Source organism: Cygnus atratus, chromosome 14 (assembly GCF_013377495.2).
Source record: "Cygnus atratus isolate AKBS03 ecotype Queensland, Australia chromosome 14, CAtr_DNAZoo_HiC_assembly, whole genome shotgun sequence".
Lineage (NCBI taxonomy): Eukaryota > Metazoa > Chordata > Aves > Anseriformes > Anatidae > Cygnus > Cygnus atratus.
This window is the reverse complement of record NC_066375.1, coordinates 3521030-3537582: the sequence shown is the minus strand read 5'-3', so window position 1 is coordinate 3537582 and position 16553 is coordinate 3521030. Positions and strand designations below refer to the sequence as shown.

The window sequence follows — 16553 nt, the reverse complement described above, 5'->3', positions numbered from 1 at the left end:
CATACTGCAGTTTTTACTGTTGCTGACTTTGGCATTTACATCAAATTGTCTCAAATTATGGAGTTGTTTCTGTGACGTGGGTCACAGGAGACACTCGAACCGTCCGCAGCAAGGAAATCGTGCCATTGCTTTACACCTCAGCACCAGTCAGTTACCGCTTATGGTCTGTATATTCCGTTGGCTTCTTATCTGTTTGTAAATCTTGCTCAAAATGTGATGGTAGAAGTTGAAATCTCTCACATTTCATTAATTCTTCTGAGAACACGTGGTGTGGATGTGAGCTTACTCTGTAGAAATCTATGCTAACTTCCTCACCGTCAGCCCGTAAGAAATCCTTCTGATGTCGTAACAAATAGCAATTGAGAGGCGTGTTTAAAATGCAGGGGTGTTACTTGGGGTTAATGGGCGTTAATGGCTGGGGTTAAAATTTCTATTTTCATAAATAACATAAGGAAGTAAGGCAAATAAAATAATAACTAGAAGTGGTAAGCACGTGAGTGTGCCTGTTTGCAGTATGTTGCTGGTCACAAAGCCAGCAGAACTGGGCATGTGAAATGTAAAGGTACTGCAGCACAGAGTATGGGGACCACTAGCATGCGAAGCAAAAGAAGTGTGGCCCCTTGCTAGGGTGGAGTGAGCTCTGGAGCCAAGAGCCTGCTTTCCTGAAGACATGCTCCAGTTTGCTAGCTTAAATAAGGAAAAGCGGTATCTTTCTTCCAGTTTCGGTGCTGAACAGTCACAGCACATGCATGTGACTAATGCAATTAATGCATGTGAAATTATTAGGGTGTCTTTCATCTATCCTTTCAGGAAAAACAAATAGCCCTTTATAATGCCAAAATAAGAATTCCAGATAGAAGGCAGCCTAAAGCTGAGACAGAGCCTTGTTAGTAGGTACATTTACTTCCTCCTGGTGTGAACAATGTTTGAGTCTTGTGTTTGAATATTTCTTTTTTTTGGATAACAACCTTCCTTATGACCTGCCTTTTATTTTGCGTATTTGTTTGCAGTGATGCTATCTCCATCTGTGTTGCAAAGCTCACTTTTCTGCAGCTTCTCTGTGATTTCCCAGCTGTCCTGTTATTTCCCACCTCATGCTTTTCTTTTCAGCTGAACCTTATTCACAGTGAAATCAGTAATTTAGCCGGCTTCGAGGTGGAGGCCATTATCAATCCTACCAATGCTGACATTGACCTTAAAGATGACCTAGGTAAATGGGGCATGGGTTGACACAACTAATGGTCACATGGAAATTATGGAACCCAGAATTTACTCTGTAGGGCTTCATACGTTGAATAAGAGCCAAATTCAAATCTTCCAAGTTCTCTTTTGTTGAAGAACTATATTCACAAGACATTTTTACCAAATCTGAAACCTTGCGGCTATTGCTAATCTTCAAGCTGAATTCAGTTTAAACAAATTAAATTCTTTTCCATAATGATCATATGTGACTGTTAGCTATTTTGGGGGGTTTCTTATGTGGCTTCTTTGAGGACTAAAATACTTTTTTTTGTCAGGTTGTTTTCAAAATAAGCAGTTTCTCCATTCTAACTGCAATCTCTGTGTTTTTTGGTTTTGTGTTTTTTTTTTTTATAATCAGAGTAGGCATAACATTATTTAAAAAGGAATGATTAAATAATTAACTATCCTCAATTTTTTCTGTCTTGATTTCATGTTTGATTCAGTCAAATTATGTTTCCATTGTGTTTAAATTACTCCCTGTCACATTCTCATTCAGCTGAAAACGGAAGCTGATATTACACCAACACTGAACTTGCAGATATTATCATCGATGGGGTATCACTTTTAAACATCTATCTTGTTACAAATTGAAAACCAAATCCTGCTTCAACTGTCTCTTCTTCAGGAAATGTCAAAGAAAAATTAACTTCCCTGCGTTATGTACTGCCTTCCCCTGTTACTTGATTCTACCTGCTGCTGTCTTTTTTTTAAACTTCCTTAATGGAATGCAACCCATAATTCTCCTACTACTGCATTTCCTATGGGAATGTTCTTATGTGATTTAATAAGAAAAAGACTTAAGGCTAATTTTTAAGTCAGTCTTTCTCTGAGATATGTATATTTTTACGTGTCTCAGCCTTTACAACACATAATTAGAGAATATGCCTTGCCTTTAAAATATAAGGTCGATCACTTACATGTTTTAAATCATATTCAGTAAAACCCTGCAAATGCGTGGTTCCTTCCATATGAAGGAGACTGCCATTTTTAGAAACAAAATGATAACTTGCTATTCATATGAAGATTAGCGCTTGTCAGCTTATTGATGCTGACAAAATGGAGAAACTAGTTATTTTGTTTGGCTTGATGATCCTGAATTTCTTTTTTTAAACAGATTCCGTATTTTAGTGTCATGCTTTGTGGGGAACTAGTTGTTCTAGGTTTCTGCAAAGTGAAATGGGGAATAAGCTGATCTTAAAGCTTTAGAAATGATCTCATTTGATTGCTCTGACTTGTCATTTTAACATTGATTTGATCATGTCGTGCTCAATATTCCTCCTCCTGTTCCCTACACCCCTTTCTCTACACACACCTGCACACACAACTCAGCATACTCCTTTGGCGCAAGGTTTGGAGATGTAAAGGTAGGAAATATGGACGTTGGTACATGTGTAAATGTAGAGCCTGTGCTGGGTCTCTGTCCAACGTGGTTGATATACATCTGTTTACCTGTTGTAGTTGCAAGTTGTACAGGCTGACATTGCCACGATCGACAGTGATGCTGTCGTTCACCCGACAAACTCTGACTTCTACACCGGTGGTGAAGTAGGTAATGGAAAGTTCAGTGCTGCGGAGTTTGTATGTGTGTGCATGGTCAATCAGCAGCCACAAGCTTGTTGTAGCTATGCAGATTTGCATTTATTTCTCACTTCCAGCAGTCCTGACGGATAGTAAAAAGAAATTAATTACTGCAAACTCAGTAGGCATTTCTGATTTGTATCACCAAATCAGATTTTCAGAAGTAACGATAGAACGCACTCTCAAAATCTGGAGTGCAAGAACAGTATATGTGCAATGCAGGCATGTGAGCAAGGAAAATGAATTACCACACTGTTTGTTTGGCATGTTAAATGCCTGTTTTCAATACAGTTTGAGTCTCGATCTTTAGATTTCTGGCCGCTTCCAGTACGTTCTCTCCATGCCAAGTTTCAGATGTTCACATCTGACATGCTGGATCTAGCCCACGTGTATTTTCTGAACTCTTTTAAGATTGATTAGTTTTTTTCATGCTTTAACTTATAGACCAATTGCCTTTGTAGCCCTGCTCAATGGTCCTTACAAGCACATGGCTAGAGATGCAACACACGTTTTTCATATGGTCGGTCATCTAAGCTGCACTGATGAAAGAAGGCATCGTAATACAGCATGACAGACGTCTTAAATTGTATCTCTGGTTTGCTCAGGGTAACTCCTGTCTCGGTAATACCCTTCTCTAAATACAGTATTTTGAAGGATTTCATAAACAGGCAGCAACACTTTAACTGAACTGCTGTAGTAATGTGAGAAGGCAAATCAGAATTTGGGCTGAATATGGAAGTTGCTGATAAGGGTGATGACACACTGTGCTTTTTTAAAGAAAAAAAAGAAAAGTCACATTATCCCAGCCTCTGTTTTACATCTCATCTTAACTCATCACCACCGTGCGAAGGGTTAGTTACCCTTTGTGCCGGAGGCCCTGCTTCAGTGCTGGCTTGAAGGGCGCTTGTCCTGCCACGGGGCGGGCAAGCCTTACACAGCTGCTGTTTCTGAAGGAGCTACTTTCTGAGTACCGGGCAGAAAAATGTAGTTCTGCGTAGCCTGTCGGAGCGGGAACAGCTGTGACTTGGCTGGCTAAACCTTATGCAGAGACATTAAAAGAAAAGTGTCGTAATACCCTGTATCTAAAGAATGTGCTTCTAAAGTCTGTCAGACTCATTTAGCTAATGTGCTCGTCTCCTGTCCTTTGACAAAGAACTGCTTAAGAAGCTACCCTACAAAGAAAATTTTCTCTCAAAGCCGCACTGCTCATACCTTAGCGTAGGTTCCTGTTGCCTCTGACTGCTGTAAGAAAGAATAGAAGTGCACAAATGCCTAGCTTCCAGTGATTAACTTTTACCCATCTAAATTTTTTTTAATTTTTTTGTTGTTTTTTTTCCCTAACAATATAAATGTACTGGGGGCTTATCCTGAGAATTTTAGAGCCTAAATTTCTGCTAACGCTGTTTTCAACACTGATACCAATGCCTGCTTGGAAAGCATGAGATGATGACCTTATTCTCATGGGAGTGGCACATATTTATGCCTGTGAGCAAATAAGCTGCTAACCTTGAAGCTGCGAAGCAAGACTTCCATCAAGAAACTTGCTAATGTAGTGGAAAATGATTAAATACAGTATGTCCTTTCCAAGATGAAGCTAATTTACGACATAGTTCTGAAATATAATTTCAATATAGACCATTACTATTAAGCAGAAGAAGGACGTATTTAGGAGTGAATGCAGAAACCATCACTGATTCATACCCCATACTACTCTTGCTCTTCTTTGCACTGTATCTGTGAGAAGAGTGCTCCGTGAAATAAACTGACAAGGTTGTCCATTGCCGTTAATTATAAATTAATTCCCAGTAGAAGAGAAAAAGCTGGTCTTCCTGGATTGAATTAAACAAAACTAGGCTAAATTCCATTAAACGTACAACAGCTTTGCAATGGCAAAGAGATGACCTAGATAATAGATCTTTTCTGTTCCGAAGTTCTATACAAGGCTTAATTACGTTTTGCCTTGAAACAAGAGAAATTAAGGATTATGACCGTCATGGGGTTTAGAACTGGTTGAGTTCATGGATTCACGGGGAATATAACTGGAATTATATACACGAGTGAACAGGGATATGGAAATGCATAAACAAGAATATAATTAGGATGGAGAAGTGCTTTTTTCCCTCCCTGAAAGAGTGATTTCACAAGTCCCTGGTGTCAGCCACACCAGGTAAATAAGTTCAGCAAAGGGCGCTGTGTGTCGTGCTGCCGTCTGCGAAAGGCAGCGCCCTTCAAAGCTCCTCCGTCCCGGGGGGATCTCTGTTCAGAGCACGCTCTCTTAGGACACCTTGCTGCTATCGATAAAGCCATTACTGTCTTGCCTAAGAGATTTGCTGGGCGGTGCCTCCCGCTCTGTTGCACAGGTAGCTCTGAGTTTCAGAGAAAAATCTCAGTGAGGAATTTGTCTAAATAACCTTAGACTAAAGTATTTACACAAATAAGCTTAAATGAGTACATGGAGCAAGGTGTTCTCTGACATACGCAGTCTGACCTTGCAGTCCGACTTCTGGCAAACACCAATTGTGAACTGGTTATGAAGAAAGCAAAATACGAGATATGTTTTTTAATTATCCTCAGCTTTTGTACCCCAAAAGCAATAAACTGCCAATAGCAAAATAGAGGTAGGGTCACACGGTCAGTTTTTGAACGAACAAATGCCTTGTTTTCAAGAAACAAGAAACTTCTAATATTCACGTTGGAAGAAATTCAGCAATGGTGTCAAAACAAAAGCTTCTGGCAGTCCTCTTAGTTCTTAGAGCCATAGCTCTGTACGTTAAACTGAATCTTGGAGGAGGGGCTCTGCTTCCTTGAGCATACAATATGTGCACTTCCATCAGAAAATGCGTTTTTTTCTTTCTTCATCAGTGAAAGTAAGGGGTTTCACCAAATGAATGTCTAGATCTTTAGAGATCCTATTCTGAATTTTTGGAAATCAGTTTTCAAAGTAATGTCTCAAATAAGAGCCTTTATGATACCACTGCTTTTTACTTATTTACCTGTATATTTAATATGCACAGTACAAAATTATTTGGGATGCTTATGTAGTTAGGAAAATGCTTTCTTGGGCTGTTTTTATTATATTAATACCTAAAACTAGAGCTGCAAAATAAGATCTAAACCATTTAGTGATGGACTGCCTTTGTAAATGGCATACCTTTTGGTTGCCCTGATAATGCTGCACAGCTCTTCTCCTCCCAAAATGACTTTGTCCAGCTCCTTAGCTGTAGTTAGAGAAGTTCATTGGAGGAATATGTTCCTTAGAGATTCTCCTTATTTCTGAGGCTCTTCCTCTTGGTTAAAGGTGGCTCAACAAGCTGGGCAGTTACCAAGTAAAGCAGCCCGCTGCACTCACGAGACTGTTTCATTCCTGGTGCCACCTGTTGGGGTCAGGGACCAAGATCAGGTGAGTCTCAAATTCTTATTGTGGCAAATGGCTCTTTAAAACCATTTATAAGAGAGAGGGGAAATGAACCTTGAAGGCAGGAATTATGAACCTTCACCACTCTTGAGCTAGCACATTCTTTTGCAACGTTTCACACTGACAGATGCTTCTGATAAGGAAGGAGATAGGGACGTCATGTCAGATGTTCTGACTTGAAAATCACAGTCTGAGAATGTTAGCAAGGGATTCAGACGTGAGGTTTTTGGGTTCTTAGGGTTGTCTTTTTTGGTTTTTCATTTTTGTTGTTGTTGTTGTTGTTTTTAATGAGTAGCTAATTCTGAAGTCCCAAAAGGTTTAGATCTTACTTTGCAGTCCCCAAAAAACGTTTGGGCAGAAAAATCTAGACTGATGTAATTGCAAATAATGATGAGTCGTGTCTGCTGTGGAAACCTGGGATCAGAGGAGTAAAATAACAATTCTCTGTTCAGGGAGCACTTTGGAAAAGAAAGGCGGCAAGGAGTTTGTGGAAGCTGTCATTGAGCTTCGGAAAAAGAACGGGCCCTTGGACATAGCTGGAGGTGAGGCTCTGCGCTTCGGAAACCTGCAGGGAAAAAAAACATTGGGGTCATGAGCTTCAACGTCTGCGGCCGTCCTCGTTGCAGTCAGCTGGCCAAGCTCATTCTAGCACACCTCTTGGGTTCATGGTGTCCCCAGGCAACTCTGCTGGGTTAAAGTTAATTCGTGCCTAAAGTTAAGCAGCTGTTGGGTAATTGGTCTAAACAGTGCCAAAATCATCACTGTAGAAGCTTATGATTTTTTGATGCCTAGTTATCAAAATTTACGTAATATCTGAGAAAAATCTACTATAGGAGTACTAACGTTCGGTAATGACAATTTGACACCATCTGTGATATTGCTGATACATGTTGTTCATATAGAATGCTGGTTCTGCCATCTGTGTTTATGCTATAAAAATAAATAGAGTGCATGCAGTTTTGTAAACGAATTTTGACTAAAGCTGAGGGGGAGATGTAAAACTTGAGCTATGGCAGGAAAAAATATGACTGTTTACTTCTGGTGCTTAATACAAATTTTTTCCTTGCTTTTTAAAATTTTTAGTAAGTTTTTCTTGGAATTGTTCTACAAAAATATGTAGAATCAATTACTCTTTTTTTTTCAGTTGCTTATGTGCGCCATTCCTTATCAACCTATTAACGAGTTGATCAAACTGTGCTAACAAATAGATTGCAATTTGGAGAGAGAAATTTTCTTCTCAAACATCAATGCATCCCTCAGATCTGAGTGCTGCTTGGCAGCCTGACCCTGTAGGGAGCTCTCTGCTACCCCAGCAGAAACTGGACTGCTGGGGAAGAATTGACATGAATCAATTTCTCAGTTATATGGATATCCAGTTTTCACATTTCCCAATTACATGGGTATCCCTTTTAATATAATAACCACAATCTTTACCTGAAACATAACTGTAAATAGCACAGAATGTGGCCGTGATTCTTTCTGTTCTTTTCTATACCAAAAGTAAAACTTCCCCTTTCAGAGCATTTGCATTTGAAGTAAGGGATGGCCACTTTGGGTAATTAACGGTTGTCTTCAACAAAATCCTTATGAGTTCATTAACGGCTGCCCTAGAATACACTCTCTGTCTGAGAAGCATTATAGTTGGTGATGCGTATCGATACAGTATTTTATTCGTTCAGTGTGAAGATACTATCAGCATTTCACGTCTGAGTAGAGATATGTCAGCTGCTTTTATTAGATTTTTTCTTGGATTTACGATGTAGTCTGGATCTGCCAATGTTTTAGTTGCATATAAGGACAAATTAAAGTTGCCTAACACTGAGGTTATTCAACATGTTGAGAATTTACAAACCTATAAAGACATAAATCCTTGTGCTTCCATTGTCCTTTAAAGTGTACTCTCCTGATTAACCTCCTGTCAGAATGCCACATGACAAAGTCTATTTTCTGTCTTCTTCAGCAGCTGCAGGATAGTAGCCATATGTGATGATAGTGCTCCGAGAGTTATTTCTACTATATTTAAATTACAAAATGCCTCATAAACATTCCAGAGTGGAGTAGAGGATTTCTGGCTTCTAAGCACCTTTGCAAAACTGATTTTTTTAAATTTAAACAAACAAAAAAAAAAAGGGTACTTTTCTTATTGTTTTTTTAGAACAAACTCTCATTTTATTCCTGTGCTTCTGTGGCCTTGTATGATTATGTCCCAATGCCTGTTATTGGGCTTTGATGCGTGTCCTTGTGAGACCGACTAGATTTATTTCTTCCATGAGCTTGTGAATAAGATGTTTTCGTTTCATCTCTATTTTTAAACAACCAAAATTTACCAGTTCTTATCTGAAGCCACGGAGCTGTGAGGTCAGAAATGGCAGGGATCTCTCGCCCGGCTTTCTGGCAGGCAGAGCACGGTTTGCTGCCCTGCGATGGGAAGCGGTGAACCCAGGATGCGTTCTGTTACCGAGACAGGGACTGCTCTGGAGACTGGGTGTACGTAGTCTGTAGGCAGGCCCTCTTGTGTCTTGGCAATCCCCACGTGTCCCTGATAGTATCCTGGTGATAATATGATTAGTGCGGTAAAAGTTCTCCATTTCTTCATACATCCAAGGCCTCACCTGTTGGCATATAAACAGCGTGAATCAAACTTTGTAAATCTATAAATGCAACCTGGCCAGCTGTTTGTCAAAAATGTGACAAACGTTAACTAAGAGAGGCATTGTTTAAGCGATCTTGGATGACCCATGCACATAAAAGCTTGAATAAAACTAGGCCCAAAGTTTTGAAATCACAAAAAATATTCTTTATAGTTACTTAGAAACAAAGAAGGAAATAAAGCAAATACTTGAATTCAACTCTTTTCCGGCCTTCCTTATCAGTTTGCAGAACACTAACAGCTCTGAAATAATCCAGTTCGTGGTTCGGTGTGATCAGAAGTTGGCTAAACAAGCTGTGTGTTTAGCAGGAGTAGCTGAAGGTCACACAAGTCGTAACACCGACAGTGCAGCGTCCTGGGATTTACTGTCGCTTTGCAATAACCTCCGAACCGGAGCATGATCATCTCTTGAACAGGTTTATGTCCTAGCATATTACTGCCTTTCTCCTCCGACATTACACAAGTTTGCACAGTCCCCAGTAGGAATGTGTTTCCTTTGATGTCAGTCATGAATTCTTGCTCTCTCTAAAATAAGCTCTATTATAACTATGATTTATAAATTACCACAGCAAAGTACAGCTGGAAGTGGAAAAGTCTCTGTAATCATGTTGTTATATTTTAAGGCTGTGTGATTTGTAATCTAAAACATTCACAGGGGCTAAAGGAATGTCTGTCAATTGTTTGCTATTTTAATCACATATGCATTCTTTTAATCCTAATGAGAGGAAAGCAATTATGTTTCACTTTCATTTCTTACTAGCTGTTGTCAGTGCTGGCCACGGATTGCCTGCAAAATTTGTGATCCACTGTAATAGCCCAGGCTGGGGCTCAGACAAATGCGAGGAGCTGCTGGAAAAGACAGTGAAGAACTGCTTGGCTCTGGCTGATGAAAAGAAGCTGAAATCAATTGCGTTTCCTTCAATTGGCAGTGGCAGGTAAGGCTGTTACATAAACATGGTAGTTGATGCAGGCTACGTTTCCTAAGTGCCATCTCATATGTACCTGTCCCTTCTCAGGTACAAAACTCATTTCTACAATGCTAACTTCATTCTTGCTCGTTTGGATCAGTTCCCTGAATGCAATGTTTCTTCTGGGTTCCTTCAAGCTGCACATGGAGCCTGTAGTATTCTGAGGAGTAGTTAAACTTCAGCGTGTCTAGCAGTGATCCCTGCAGACCTTTGAAGCATACAAATAGATTGAAGAGCACAAAAATAACTTCTTAAGAGTATATTAAAAGTATTTTTTCAGACTATTATTTGTTCGTATGAATTGGGGACATGGAGGAGAGCACGAAGAAAAGTGGTCTCTTTTACCTAGTTTTACTGCACGTCGTAGAATGGCCAGAAGACACAGAATCATAGAAAGGTTTGGGTTGGCAGGGACCTTAAATATCATCCAGTTCCAACCCCCTGCCCAGGTCAGGGACACCTCCCACTAGCCCAGGTTGCTCCAAGCCCCGTCCAGCCTGGCCTTGAACACCTCCAGGGATGAAGCAACCACAGCTTCTCTGGGCAACCTGTTCCAGTGCCTCACCACCCTCATAGTAAAGAATTTGTTACTTATATCTAATCTAAATCTACCCTCTTTTAGTTTAAAGCCCTTACTCCTTGTCCTGTCACTACACTCCCTGATAAAGAGTCCTTTACACGTCTTAGTATTTGTTTAAGCAGTAGACCTGAAGTGCCTTGATTCTCTGGATTTCCAAAATCACTTCAAGCTTTCACCCAAAGTCCATAAGCTGAACTCCACGCAGTTTTATATCATGGGACTCTCCCAGAAAAAAAAAAAAAAAGGTTTTAAAAGTCTTTGTCAAGATTTTTGAAAGCCAGAGTATAAAGTTAAGGTCCTCTAGATTTGTACGGGATGCTCAGTGCCTTTGAATGTTGGATAATGTTTTTCAGAATCTAAATATGGACTAGCATTTTAATTTAAGGCTCTTGTGTTTGGAAAGGATAGGGAGGTTTGGAGCACTTGGCCCTTGGTGGCTCAGAACGAAGACCAAATCTATGCTGAATCACACAGTGGTGTATTTAACTCTGAACAACTGCCACTTTTGAAATTGCAATGAATCTGGCTGATCTTCACCAAGAATCTTCCTCCCATTGTGCCATGTTGCAACATTAGGTTAATCCCTGCATATTCTTCGTAGGGCAGAAAGCACTATGTGAGCTTTTGGGTGAATGGCAGTGAAGAAATAGAAGTTTTATTAGGATAATAAATTTAAGTGACTTGCGTCAGACGCAGCTCCAAATAAGGTGGTTTTGTATGGGTGGCATTTTAAGGACGTAACTTGAGCAAACTTTACGGAACGGTAGAGCAATATAGTGGAGGATTCATACTGACCTGGTGAATTAGCTGTCGGATAAAGCAAGGCTACAAAAAATACCTTCCGTGGAGCCCTTTCTTTTCTGGAGAGCTCCCAGTGAAGAACCTTTCCAAACCGTTGCTGCAAAGTAGTTGAGTGGTGTTGGAAGATGATGAAACCCTGAATAATCAGGAGATCCACATTCTGTTATGAAATCTGGTTACTGACAGGCAAGATCTGTGGCTATGTTCTCAGCTTGGCATATGCATGTTGCTCTTACTCAAGCAGTTGAAGTAGTGCTTTGAAAAGATGGAGAGGAATCAACAGGCATTGAGAAATGTATGAGGTTGTATATTTTCCCTCTCCTCTTTAATTAGAGTTGTTCAAGCATAAATGAATTTTGGAGAAAACAGAATATATTCTGACAATACTCTTTACTTGTTTTTATAAAGTCAGAAGTGTTAAAAGAAGTAAAGCTTTTAAAGAAAGCAAATGCCAAAGACACCACATGTATGCAGCTGTTCTAGTACAGACATCTGTCAAGCAGACATCACCCAATAAACCCACATAAACAATTTCATTCTCTTTTATAGTTGAGGAATGGGATTACATGAGGGCAGTTCAAATAAATCATGGGGGAAAATAAAATAGCATACTTGTAGCGTTCGGTGGGCCAGATGCTCAGCTACAGCCAACTTGTGGAAAGCACAAATTGGGTGCTGTACAAAGGTAGCCTGGAGTTCACCCTGGTAGGGCCAGCAGGAGAACAGGGAAAGAAGAGTTTGGGATTGAAAATAAAATCATCCTCAAAGTAGGGATTTCGTCCTGAGGCTCCAGCTTTGATCTGAATTGACACTAGCTTGGCTAAAGCCTCAAGCCACCTTTTCACAAGAATTTAACTCAGACCAGTAGATCGATGCAAGAGGCTTCTGTTTCTTCTTACAGCCCACACACGGCCATTGGTCAGCATCCTACTTCTGATTTTTCCACTTTGTCTCTTTTCCTTCTTTAGAGAGTGGTCCTAAACAGCTCATTTTCATCAGCCTCCCTGCGTGCATGCCTCCCTTTGATCAGGCTGCTCTTCTCTCGTTAGCTCTGTCACGACCACTTTGCAGGGACACAGCTGAAGTGGAGGTTGCATGGCTTCAGAGTCCTTGTCAGCACTGCAGAAACAGCGTGTACCCTGATTTTGATGCTGGCCTGTTCAGGAGCAAAGTTCCTCAGATATCTGCTCGCTATGTGCCAGGATGCAGCATTGCTACGTAACCAGCAAGGGATCAGATGCGGAGGCGCACTGACTCCAGGCCCCTTTCTCTGTGTAAGCCAACAGTAGGAATTAGCACAGTTTTGACATTGGGGCTGTCAGTCGATTACCTTATCACACAGCTGGTTCTGCCTGAGCAGCTCAGTTGTCTTTGGAAGAGTACAAGTGTTTTCACAGTGCTTTTTCCTTTTTTTCTCTTCTTCAGTGAGAGAACAAAATAGGCATTTTCAGAAAAGAAAGAAACAGCACGATGTGCTGTTCCATGTCTTCACTTCTGAAATATCACAAGCACTGTCCTCAGGCAGCAGGTGTAATACCCCATTACAGGCAGCACTACCCCAGAATTGCTCTCACAGTATATTTTATGGCCAGGTAATGTGCAGTAAACGGTCCGTGACACAGGCAATTGCCTTTCTCATTTTGTGTCTTGCAGCGTGTAATGAGAGGGAGAGTACAACAGCGTTTTACTAGCAGAGGTTGGTGCTTCAGTGAGCAAATGCTGTCATGTTGCACCTGTTAACACCAGAGGTGAATTTAGTCCAGCTTCTTCGAATTGCTGAGGAAACTCAGAAACTCACCTACCTGTGTAATTTTTAAATTATTAATAATATTTCCCAATATTATAGGACAGTGTAACACACTTTTGTTGGCTTAAATGAAAGAATATATTAAATGTTACCAATCCTTTTGGATAAAAAAAGATGGAAACTTGTCAGACTTAGAACTGTTAAGTCACTATCCATCTCTGCCACTCTGCATTGAAAATACACGTGGAAGTGGTTTTAGTATCTCCTTATCACCCTGTGTCTAAGAAAGATTTGCATAAATGCACACTTTATTGCTTGGAGTGTTGACTATCGTGCATCTGTAAGTGCATGTCGGTCAACCAAATGATGTTCAACAGCCTCTTCAAATTCTGTTGGGTCCTGCTCTTAACAGAAGGGTGGCATCCCATCACCTTCAGACTGATTACTTCCGCGTACTTTACTGCGGCTTGGGGATTGCTCAGACTCTGACGAGGGCAAAACCACCCACTGGTGGGCAGAAGCACTTCCTGAGTAATACGGCAGCAAAGCTTAGACCACATTCCAGTACCAGGTGTAATTTGGGGCTTTTGCCATGACCTGTAAAACTTTTTCATAGTTGAGGTCATGGCTTTGTTCAGACTGCTCTGCCTGTGCTTGACCTGTTCTAACATTAGATGAAACTTTCAGACAAGAGCTACGAGAGAGAAACGAGGAAAGAAAACTGTAAGCAGAGTTCCTAGGCTACGTGCTCAGCTTTGCAATTCAGCCACGCACAGTTTAGTCATCTGAGAAAGCAGCAAGGTTTTTCTGTTTTCTCCTCTCGTGCTGCCGTTATACCAAGTTCCAGGTCCCTTTTTATTTTTCTTCAGGGGTTGGTTTACTTTCACGATGGGTTTGACTCTGCAACTCTAAGGTATCTGCAGTTTCCTGAACACTTCAGGCTGACTGGCCATTGGTTTCCTCGTCTGTTAAATGAGAATAATTGAGCCTTCGGATGGTGAAAGGTTCAACACATTAACGTGTGTGGACTCTGTGTTCATGTATTGGGAATGCTTTCTTCTGTTTGAACATTTTAAGTCTTGCTTAAACAAACAACTTTGTAGCTTCTAATTCAGACTGTAAACACTAGCTTTGTAGCTTTATTTACTGTGCTGCATTAGAGAAAAGACTGAGCCTTCCCTGCAAGGTTACACCGTCAAAAGCTTGTTCAGCAGGTCTTGATTTCCTTTCTTTTTTTCTGTTTCTTTTACTAGAAATGGTTTCCCAAAGCAAACAGCTGCCCAGCTGATCCTGAAAGCCATCTCCAGCTATTTTGTGTCAACAATGTCCTCTTCAATCAAGACGGTGTACTTCGTGCTCTTTGACAGTGAGAGTATAGGGATATACGTGCAGGAAATGGCCAAACTAGATGCCAACTAAGCATAGAAACCTACACAGTACCAGCTCCCTTCTACCCATCTTCTTCCCCCAAATCCTTAACTCATTGTGAAGCAGAACATCCCTTATTTTAAATTTTGCTCATCGAGGGAAATAAAGGTGGTTTTTTTGGATTTGTTTTAGTTTTATTTTGTTTTTTACTTTCTAAAATGTTTTATGTTGGCACTGATAGTTGGCATTACTGCTGTTAATGCACTGTATACCAGGCATCGTCTGAACTTAGTGTAATCTAGGAGATTTTATAGTTTTATTTTAATGAAGTATGGTTGAAGCAGAAAGCTGTTAGGAATATGTAGTCTTTTACTTGTGAAAGAAACAGGCCAACCCTATTTTGTAACTGTGTTGTGGTGCTTTATCAATACATTGAGTGGCGTTCCTTTCATTTTTTAAAAGAACAGATGCTATAAACCTAATTTGTGTTTGTTTATTGTCTTAATGATAAATCTGGAAGAAAAGATACAGAAACCCTGTTGTTCTTAATTATATTTACAATTTTGAAATCGTGTGAATTGATTTAGTAAAATGTTTGAACTGTTGCTGTCAGTGTACTTTAATTTTTCTCTTAAGTCTTTATTTTATAACTTCTGAAAAGGTAGCTGGGAGAAGGATGATGAAACACCAGATCTGAACTAGCAGCCTGGAAGCTTGTTTGGAGATGGTGGGCATCTTACATGTACTGGCTGGATGACTACATGCTCGGTGACACAACTGAACTTTCTGCAGTGAGCATTCAGCCTTTCCTGTTGGTGCTTCAGATCCTCCTGTTCAGAATCTGACTTAATTGGCTGTTTATTTTGAGAGGTCCAAGCCTTTTATATCAAGTAAGGCCTAGGGTTTTTTTTTTTTGAACTAGTTCCAATCATTGAATATTGGCTTGTTTGAAGCCTTTTTCTATTTTTTTCCCAAATCTTTATGAGCCCAGTTTGTACTGGTTGCCATATAGTTTGCACAGCTGAAATCCATACCAACATAAACCTTACGGAAGCCACTTGTTTTTGTACTCTGAGAAAGAAGAGGTTACATGTTCAAAAGCTATTGCATATGAATACTCTCTCTGAAGAGGAAGCTCTTCCTTTGAAGTCTTTAGCCTACTTTCTATATAGTGGGCATACGTTTTCGATTTCTACAGAAAATTTCATTTGCTGATGAAAGAGTGCTTCACATCCATCCTGGGTTGATCCAGAGCACTGAGTGGACAAAATTTGACTGACTGTTACAAGTAAGCTCAGGACTCAGTATGTGTATCCTGAATATCAAATATTAAAAACATGTAGTTTAAGCTCCTGCAAGAGTTTGGTTTTTTGCACAGAATTTCGAATACTTGCAGTTTCCAGTGGAGTGCTCCAGAGGAACAACAGTGACAATACTAGAAGACAATTTAAGATAACAGTGCTGTTCTAAACATGTACACAAAGTTAGGAGGAGCAGAGAGTAAGTTAACTCCGTGCATCAAACATGTAAGGTGTTTGACCATACTACGAATGCAAACTTAATTTTTAAATGGCCGAAGTGCATCTGGTATCAGTCTTTAATGGCAGCAGGTTAAGTGGCAATAACTAAGATGCAGTACTTCAGCAGTTAATTGTGAAAGGCATGCTGCACTTTCCACAAATTTCACTAGGTGTCACTAAAAGGATTGAAGAGTAGGCAGAAGCATGGATGAGGGTCACAAGGAAACACATGGTGTGAAAAGGGCCCTGAGTTTTTAAGCTCAGAAGGGCATTTTTAATACAGGAGTGTACACATCAAACCAACTGTGTACCCAACAAATTACAGCTTCTTGGTCTCTTTACACATTAAATTCTACAGTGCAAAGTCTTTTTAAGTCCCCAATTTTTTTGTCAATTGCATGAGAAGTGTTTGATCAGGTGTATTTTCAAAGTACTTAAAAGTACAACACCCCATGGTATTTAACAAATCTGACTTTTACACTGTTACACAAAATGAAGGGATGGCAACTTCTGTCTTTCAAGTAAGAAAATCCTGAAGCAAACTGTAATGCAATTCGAATTACGTGGACTTGTTTCTCCTGGCTTCAAATCTTTTCTGCTTATTCGCCCACTGGCACCACGATTAGCTCCACTGCTCCCATTGGATTGCTTGTGACATGCAATTTGCCTTGTTTGAATCCAGGT

General features: G+C 40.2%; 1 protein-coding gene across 15 annotated transcripts in view; it reads left to right on the top strand.

Moving 5' to 3' along the window:
* LOC118254903 (core histone macro-H2A.1) overlaps window positions 1–14954 on the top strand; it is a 46226-nt gene extending 31272 nt beyond the window's left edge. For 9 of the 15 annotated variants that reach the window (XM_035560673.2, XM_035560661.2, XM_035560655.2 and 6 more), the window contains 4 exons: window positions 1111–1210; window positions 6688–6777; window positions 9646–9820; window positions 14235–14954. In XM_035560673.2, coding sequence (XP_035416566.1) covers window positions 1111–1210; window positions 6688–6777; window positions 9646–9820; window positions 14235–14400 — 531 coding nt within the window. In that variant the 3' untranslated portion in view covers window positions 14401–14954. Of the gene's footprint in view, window positions 1–1110; window positions 1211–2700; window positions 2792–6687; window positions 6778–9645; window positions 9821–14234 lie in introns of all 15 variants that reach the window. The other 6 variants (XM_035560664.2, XM_035560663.2, XM_035560665.1 and 3 more) reach the window with 1 other exon arrangement.
* Window positions 14955–16553: the final 1599 nt, after the last annotated feature.